Here is a 9,658-nt window from a genome sequence, read left to right on the forward strand (position 1 = left end):
AGACTGGTGCATTGCATTGATTTCAGTCTGGGAGTTACTTGCCACATTTCAACGTGGATGGTGTTTAGAACGTTGTTAGTTTATTTTTTATGCAGACTTTTTATTGATAGATTAAGACACGAGTTTTTTTTTCAATTGTATTCTTTACATTCTCGACACATTTTTTCTTCGTTGGTTTTCTACATTAACTCATTTTGATTTTTTTAATTAATCCCCGTGCATTGCACGGGTAAGTTACTAGTTATATCTAAAATTAAATGTTATTCATAGTGTGAGTTTTATTGCCCCGTAGCGCAAATTTATTTCATTTGTAACTTTTATTCAACAAAACTAAAAATCCTCTCAGACCCTTGCCAAATTCTCAAAAATTAATGGAGCAATTTCGATAACGATTTCGATTTCAGGCAACAAAATTGCTTTAATACGTAAATTTAACGTTTTATTGTTGTTTAGCTTACGAATTCCATCGATTAGTTTAATTTTTTTTGTTGAATCGATCGAATAAAAAAAACCGACTTTGTTTCGTGCTGCAAAGCACGAAATAGAGCTGTTTATTTCCTGATTAGTAGCACGAAATGGAGAAATTCTTTAAATATACCTCATTTCGTATAAATTTACATGAAACAGAGCGTATGCTTCGTATAATTTTACACGAAACAATACATTTTTTTTTTTTTTTTTTTTTTTTTTTTTTTTGTAATTACTTACTTATACATTAAATTCATTTTTGTTTACTGTCTTATTCTACATATCGTAGGCAAATCGAAGTCACTTAAGCGAACAACTGCTTATGATGCTGAGCACCGAGAATGGGAGTGTACGACTACGTCGGCGCGACAACGGATAGTTGAGATGGAGCTAGGACGTCGGCTGCTCTTGTCGATTAATATATCCACCCTTCCCATGCTGAGGAGGAGGTGAGGGAGCCCGTTCCGGAGATGGATGTCGATGTAGCTCGCGGAGGTCGTGGACCTGGAGGCCGTGGCGGTCGGAACGGTGCACCTTAAGATCCGCATGCGTTACATGGTCCATTTGATCACACTTTGATTCTGAGCTACAAGTCGCACATAGCGGAATACATTTGGGAAGAATCGGTAAGTTAGTTACCGTTTTTATTTAATGAATTTAATCGTTGCATTTATGTTAAGTTAATTTAATTACCTAATATGTGTACTAAATGACTAAATTGTATGAGAATCCGATTGGACGAGTGGAGTCACGTTTCAACTTTCTGAACTAGTTAATGTACGGCGAAATTGCAGAAGTTTTGGATCATGCCGTCATTGATGTGACTGGGGACACTCAATTTCTGCAGTTGGCCGACTTGTTGCCCTTAGCCCGCTCCTTTATTTCAGTCATAGATGGTCCGTTGTTTTACGTGTTCGGGGAGCGGTGGCATGGGGAGAGATGACTATGACTCTCCACGATGTTCAGATGATATTGAGTGCCCCGATGGAGGGACGGGTGGTCACTCCTAAGTTTCGGGAGGATATGAAACGGGCTTATTGCGTACAAGCCTTGTCTGAGATTACGGGCCTCGACAAATTTACAGGGATTAAATTCCAAACTCCATGAAAAGTAGGAATTGAAATTGTTAGCTCGACATAACCCAACATCACCCAATTTCTTTGAATGGGTTTATTCCAGTTACTATAGTACCCATGTATTACATCGATTTGCTAGAAAATTATCCACGCTATTTTATTGGCAAGAACCCCCACTTGATTCAACTTTTTTTTAGCACACAATACACGAAACAGGGCTACTACCGGCCAAAAAAAAAAAAAAAAAAAAATCACAGAGGGCTTTTATTGCCAATAAAATAAGATGTGGTTGTTTTTCAATAATTCTATATAACAAGCGGGTACTAATTAGGGGTGAGTTCGGGACGGGATTTCGGGAATTCGGGATTTTCGGGATTGAAATTTCGGGATCTGTGATAGAAATTTTAAATCCCAGTCCCGTCACATACTATTAAATATCCGGTATATCGGTATCCCTAAATATTTCGGGAATTCGAGATTGGGATCGGGAAATCCCATATTTTGTCTAAAAAGTACGAAATATTGCATTTTTTCCCATTATTATTATTATTTTATACACTAAATATTATATACATACTATTGTTCTTGCACTATTTATTTTTACAACAAAACTCAGAACAAATAAAATTTTAAAAAATAAAAAATAAGTTAAAACTATATATTATATTGTATTCCTCATCTCATTGACACTCTATATAAATTATAGATCAATCTACCATAGAAAAAAAAAGTTAAACAACCATTTTTTTTCTTTCCCATACAAAAGTTAGAATACTCACGGGCACACCACACACCAAAAGAAATAAAAAACAGAAAAAGGAAAATGATTTTCTAAATTATATATATATATATATATATATATATATATATATATATATATATATATATATATATATATATATATATATATATATATATATATATATATATATATATATATATATTGCGTGTTTTTATTAGTTTTTTTTTTCTAATTCGGGATTAAAATATCCCGATCGGGATTGAACCAATTCCCGAATCTCGATTCCGTATTTGTTTCTAATCCCGATCCCTAATCCCGTAATCCCAAATTTCCGAAATTTTAGTCCCAAATAGTAAAATTTCGATCGAAACGGGACGAGATCCTAAATCCCGATCCCGAATGCCCGACCCTAGTAGTAATAGCAATAAACTCTAGTCTTAATTAACAGAAATGAAAAGCAAACATGGGTGCACATGTTAAAAACAAATTTGGACCAATAAAAAAGAAGAAAGAAAAGGGAAAGCAATGATTAATAAGTTGATTATTTGAAAATCCAAGCTGGTGGCAGCGGTGCTGCGGTGGCTGAGCAGCGACCAAGTTGGCACAATCTGTGCGACAAAATTTTCATGCTGACTATAGCTGACTCATTTTCATCAAAACCGTCTGAACCCCTTCTCTCTCTCATCTCTATCTCTCTCTCTCAAGAGTTTCCTCGAATTTCTATTTCGTCCGATTTGTTTCTCCTCCTAGGTAGCAGCATTCTTTCAATTTATAAACACAAGGCAGATTTTTTTTAAATAAAAAAAGAGAATAAAATGCAAAAGGTGAAGGATCAGCGGCCTAGATCTTCAAAACCGACGACAATCCATGGCTTTGCGCAGTCTGGGGATTTAAATTCATTCCAGAAGTTGCTCCGCGACAACCCATCTCTTCTCAATGACCGGAACCCTGTTGTAAGATCCCCCATCTCTCTCTCTCTCTCTCTCTCTCTCTCTCTTCCCCCATTCTCTTTCTGATGTTCATGAATTTGTATGTGAATGAATCAATTTGATATGTTTATGTGAATGGATTTATTTGCCGGATATGAATTTGATTGATTTGTCACACTTTTGGGAACTCAGCTGAGCTAGGTTCCTTTCTATTGTAAATATTTGCATATGGTTTTACAAGTTGGAAAAATGATTTGATTATGATTATCCTCAAAACAACTTACCTTCTTAGGTATGTATGATTTCGTCTGTTTGGGGGTTGCCAAATTTTAAATAATTTTGTCTTTGTTTGGTAGTTAGTGTGTCATGGGAATTAGAGGGTCTCAAATGATATTAGTGCCATCTACACAAAACAGAGGGCTATGCCAGTTAAGAGTTGCAGCTAATGTCTGAGATTAATTCCCGAAAACTATGTAGATGATCTTCTTCTCTGTTTCATCTTCTTTCAAGCGATACATGTATTATGCAGTTTTTGGATAATGGTTGATGAATTACTTTCTAGAGTTAGGAATAACACCACGCGGGCATTTTTTTTTTATCTCCCAAGAGAAAGATGTCTATAATCATGTGCTGAACAAGTTCAACATGCAGAATAGATTAGATAAAAGATTATCTGATCGAATGCAGTTTACTTTTCTACTACCAGACTGTCTGTACAAGAAACTAACCCAACCATTTTTTATTTTGTGATACAGATGGCACAAACACCTCTCCATGTTTCTGCTGGTTACAATAGCATTGAGATTGTAAAATTTCTTCTTGATTGGAGAGGGCCTGAAAAGCTGGAACTGGAGATCAAGAACATGGTACATTCATTAACAATCAACAACGCTTCAGTTCAGTGAGGAACATGTTTTATCAACTCACATTATACTCCATTTTTATAAACTTGCAGTACGGAGAAACGCCATTGCACATGGCAGCTAAGAATGGATGTAATGAAGCTGCAAAGTTGCTTCTAACTAATGGTGCTTTTGTTGAGGCCAAAGCAAATGTGTGTTTTCGGATTCTCAAGTTCCATGACATATTATTTAACTTCTTTTTTTGGGCTTAGATTGCTTAGATATTTTCTCATTTTTTGGTATCTGTCTAACAGAATGGGATGACTCCTTTACACCTTGCTGTATGGCACTCACTCCGAGCTGGAGACTGCTCAACTGTCAATACGCTGCTAGAATATAATGCTGATTGCAGTGCTGAAGACAATGTATGGTGTCTCTCTCTCTCTTTCTTTCTTTTTTTTTTCTAAATCTGTAGTATTTATTATCCTAGTAGTTGAAGCTGATGGGGTAGAAAATAATGTGGAGTGCAGGAGGGAATGACCCCTTTAAATCATCTGTCACAAGGGCCAGGTAATGATAAATTGAGGGAACTTCTGCAATGGCATTTTGAAGAGCAGAGAAAAAGAAGAGCAATTGAAGCATGCAGTGAGACAAAAGCGAAAATGAATGCACTTGAGAATGAATTGTCAAATATAGTTGGTTTGAATGCACTTAAATTGCAACTTAGGAAGTGGGCAAAGGGTATGCTCTTGGATGAGAGGCGTCGTTCCCTTGGACTTAAAGTCGGACCCAGAAGACCACCTCATATGGCCTTTCTTGGAAATCCTGGAACAGGTACTTTGTTTTTTCGTATAGAATAATACACGCCGCTTCTATACGTTATAATTGAGTTCTCCTGCAGGGAAGACTATGGTAGCTAGGGTCCTTGGGAAACTACTGCACATGGTGGGAGTACTTCCAACCGAAAAGGTTACAGAGGTACAAAGAACAGATTTGGTTGGAGAATTTGTCGGTCACACTGGCCCCAAGACAAGAAGAAAGGTAACTCTTTTATATTTCTTTTATATTTTCAGCAGTTAATTTCGCTTTTTAATAATATGTATGTATGTAGATACAAGAAGCGGAAGGGGGCATTCTGTTTGTAGACGAAGCGTATCGCTTAATACCTATGCAGAAATCAGACGATAAAGATTATGGATTAGAAGCACTAGAGGAGATCATGTCTGTGATGGACAGTGGAAAAGTAGTTGTGATATTTGCTGGCTACAGCGAACCAATGAAGCGTGTTATATCTTCTAACGAGGGCTTTTGCAGACGTGTCACTAAGTTTTTCATCTTCGATGACTTCAGTTGTGAAGATCTTGCAAATATTCTTCATCTCAAAATGTCTAATCAGTGTGAAGATAGTCTACTCTATGGGTTTAAATTGCACCAACCTTCATGCAGTTTAGAGGCCGTTGCGAAACTGATAGAACGAGAAACCACTGAAAAACAGCGCAAGGAGATGAATGGAGGTTTAGTATATCCAATGCTAGTAAATGCCAGAGAGAATTTGGATTTGAGGATCGATCTTGATTGCATTGACTCGGATTCTTTACTTACAATCACATTACAAGATTTAGAAGCTGGCCTTCAGTTACTCACACATTGAGTGAGGTCTTAAATATTTTGTGTAGCAGATAAAAAAAGATGAAAAAGAAGAAGACGGTGAGATTATATTGTATGTCAATTTATATTTATAGTTCATGGGTTCCCCCATGTATTCAATTTATATTGTATGTTACTGAGCCATAACATTTTAGTGGAACGAACTGATTTGTTGTTTTGTACGGAACGTCAAGTATCTTTATTCACGAATTTATTTAGGCTTGATTTGTTGGATAAAAGAAGTTGCTGCCATTAGTTTTGCTTATTTGTTTCCTTGTTTTGCACTTCCACCAGCGTAGATGACAGCACAATTTGATGCGTTGTTGCACATTCTTTTCAATTTTAAACGTAATTTTGACCCTCTTGCAGTTTTCGTACACTGTATTGACTTTCTAAACGAACTTGAATTAAGCTTGATTGAAGGTTGGTTGAGAAAGTTACGAATGGTACACCAAACATTGCCTTATTTTTGCTGCACTCTACTTTCAGCATTCGTTTTGCTTCTCTCTTTTACTTTTCAAACATTTGACATCCAAATATACATTTTTACCAACAAAAACACCCAATCCATAAAAAAATAACATAAAATTTAGTGAGATAACCAAGAACGTGTAAGAATCATAGTATAAAATAATAAAATATACTGTAAACTACATTTGTAAAAAATCGGTTGAGATGGTAGATTAATCCGTCTTTGAGGTGGTGGAAGCGGTTCAATACATGTACCATTTTGGTGTACATGTTTGAAAATTTGGATTTTTGCCTATGAGGCAGCCCTAGGCGGTTAAACTTTGATGCTAAAAATCGGTCAAATATATTTTTTTAATCAAAAAAGCAAAGTTGGGATTTTAATGAAATATATATATATATATATATATATATATATATATATATATATATATATATATTTTATTTATGTTAATTGTTACTTTTAAAGGAGCTAATGATATATATGCTTGCAATGTTCAATCAGAATTTTTGTGTTTTATTTATATTTTATTTTGTAAGGATTTTTATTGTTATGATTTTATTATTATGAAATTTTTATTATGTGATTAGGATATATGAATTAACTTATAGGATATACCACGTTTAGATAATTTTTATAAATATTTTGAGTATTTACAAATAATATCTAGAAATATATTACACTAAATTTGATGAATCGATTTATTTTCGATTTATTGGCGATTAATCACCTTAGCGCCGGTTAATAGTGAGGTAGTGCCTAAATGCCTACGATCTGATTCATAATTTTCACAACCTTGGTGTAAACTAAGCACTAATCGGCTAACTAACTCGTTGGTCGAGTATAAATGTATGCATGGATCATTGCTGGCTGTAGGCTCTAAACATGACTGGCTGGTATAATCAACGAATTCCCAAGAGATAACAACAAATCAGTCGACCTAGTTAATTGACCATATGTAATGGACCTACTTAATTGTCAGTTTTGAATTTCGAGATGAGCACCTATTTGAAACATTTGAGGGCAAGTTCCACACTGAAAATATGTATTTTAGGCTTTTAGCACAATGCAACTCAAGATTATAATTTTGGCATAATGCACCATAATATTTCAATTTGTTTAGTGAGTTGCACGCTTGCACCCCTTTTTATTTTCAAGCCAACGATATCACAATTTTTTTTTTATAAATAACTTAATATTATTATAAGTGTTAATTTCATAATGAGAGAATTCTAAAATTTTGGAATATATTCCTCATATTTAATATATCTATAAAAAGATTAATTTTCCTATTTTTTTTCACAAATAATGAGTTCTAAAAAAATATAATTTCCAGTTTTCGCCTGTGAATATAGACATATGTCTCTTCACCTTAAATTTTATTTTTGGTTTTTTATTTAATTCTTTTTTTCTTATTTATATTTTTCATGTTTTTTTATTTTAATTTAAAAATATGGTTTTATTTTTATTTTCGTATTTTCATAGTTTTTCTTTTTTCTTAATTTCAATTTTTTTTAAAAATGGTTTTTTTTTCTTTCCAGTTTTTTTAAATAAAAACCACTATATAAACATGAAACCACTATGTATAAACAACTATATAAATATGAAACCACTCTATAACATGAAAACCACTATGTATAACAACTATATAAACTTGAAAATCACTCTATATAACAAATATGTCAACATAAAAACCACTATGTATATATATAAAAATGTGTAAAAAAATTATTGAAAATCACTATAATTTTTGTACAAATTTTTATAGTAGTTTATGTAAAATATTGAAAATTACTATAAAAATATGTACATAATTATTGAAAACCATTATAAAATTCTGTAAGTAATTATTAAAAACCAATCCACCTTTTCAGTCATTAGTTTCTGCTCTGAGGCTAACGCATACTTGAAACCTCGTATTGCTCAATCGATCCAACGTAACCATTTGGGAAAACATTCGTAATCCCACGGACATGATTCAAGAGCTTCGTGCAGAAACAATACTAATGATTTCTTTTCTTCCGGCGAACGAAACGGAAAACAAACGAAACAAGAATCTGATGATGAACACAAGAAACATTCATTATTATTAGTACAAAAAAAAAAAAAAATGAACTGGAACATAAAAGTAATGAATCTGAGAATGAATTAAACGAAACCCTAGTTAGAAACCTCATGAAAAAATGGAACACCAAAAGAGCGTGTTTAGTGTGAGTTTGTATGTATGCAGGGGCGGAACCAGAATTTTTTGGTAGGGGGGCCCCAAAACTTTAGAGAGTTAATAATAATATGACAGGGGTTTAGGGGCAGCGCCCCGAAATTTTTTAGGGATATTTATGAAAAAAAACCAACACAAATAAGTAATGAGTAATAGATATTGTTGTCAAAATAATATTCATAAACTTATGTAAAATAAATTGTAATATAGTATACATTTAGTTGAATAAGTAAAAGTGTTTTAAAAAAATAAAATCTTTAAATACATAGAAATGCGATAGATTGAAAACTTTAAACATTGAGAAGAAAGAAAAAAAATACTTTCTTTTTTATGTTATATTATTTTTTTATCATAAGCTTTAATAGAGATTAGGGATTGATATTGTGAAAAATATTTTATAGGATAGATTATAATAGAAAGTTAAACTTAAAAGGTGGAAATAATAATTTATTTTTTAATGTCCATCTATATATAATATAAAAAGAGGATCTATGCTCTCAATGATTGACATGTGGCAAATGATGATGTCATTTATCAAAATTGCTTAGTTGGAGTTCAATTGATGAGGTGGATTCTTCAATTGGTGAGTTGTCAATTTTATTTTGGTATGTATTTAAGTTATTTCCTATTTAACATTTATACACTCATTTAAACAATTACCACATGTGTGTATATATATATATATATATATATTATTTCCAAAGTTAATATTTTATAAATTCGACATAAAAAAAATCTTATTTATATTTTCAGTATTTCAAAATACACTTATTGAAAAAATTCATGATACACAATTTTTTTACGAATATTCAACTAATTTTCAGAAAAAAAATATTTTTTTAATATTAAAATATTGAAATAAAGAAATACAATTTTTTTTTGAATGTTCAATATTTTGGAATATTCGAATATCCATTCAATAAAAATAAAATTGGGATATCTGTATAAAATGAATATATTAATAAATTAATACATATTTCAAATTTTTTTCATTTGAATATATAATTTTTTTTTGAATTTAGTATTTTTTAATTATTCATAATCAAATGAAATATAATAAAATATATTCAAATATCATTATACATGAAATTCATATATATATATATATATATATATATATATATATATATATATATATATATATATATATATATATATATATATATATTATATTTCATTTGATTATGAATAATTAAAAAAATTATATATTCAAATATATGAATTTAAATATATATATATATATATATATATATATATATATATATAT

At 31.8% G+C, this 9,658-nt stretch overlaps 1 protein-coding gene across 1 annotated transcript; it reads left to right on the forward strand.

Annotated features, from left to right (window-relative positions):
- Positions 1-2,730: 2,730 nt before the first annotated feature.
- Positions 2,731-5,943, forward strand: LOC105966463 (AAA-type ATPase family protein / ankyrin repeat family protein). Its single transcript, XM_012991018.2, has 7 exons — positions 2,731-3,239; positions 3,971-4,081; positions 4,171-4,269; positions 4,372-4,482; positions 4,588-4,891; positions 4,959-5,098; positions 5,169-5,943. The coding sequence occupies exons 1-7, from the start codon at positions 3,102-3,104 to the stop codon at positions 5,706-5,708; spliced, it is 1,443 nt and encodes a 480-aa protein (XP_012846472.2). The 5' UTR covers positions 2,731-3,101; the 3' UTR covers positions 5,709-5,943.
- The last annotated feature ends 3,715 nt before the right edge of the window (positions 5,944-9,658 follow it).

Source organism: Erythranthe guttata, chromosome 10 (genome assembly GCF_056151865.1).
Source record: "Erythranthe guttata isolate IM_541 chromosome 10, IM_541, whole genome shotgun sequence".
NCBI lineage: Eukaryota > Viridiplantae > Streptophyta > Magnoliopsida > Lamiales > Phrymaceae > Erythranthe > Erythranthe guttata.

Bases quoted from the DNA above. Each gene is read 5' to 3' on its own strand.
- LOC105966463 (XM_012991018.2), top strand. From the start codon at position 3,102: ATGCAAAAGGTGAAGGATCAGCGGCCTAGATCTTCAAAACCGACGACA. The intron at 4,270-4,371 runs GTGTGTTTTCGG...TCTGTCTAACAG, and splicing joins TTGTTGAGGCCAAAGCAAAT to AATGGGATGACTCCTTTACA. The intron at 4,892-4,958 runs GTACTTTGTTTT...GTTCTCCTGCAG, and splicing joins TCTTGGAAATCCTGGAACAG to GGAAGACTATGGTAGCTAGG.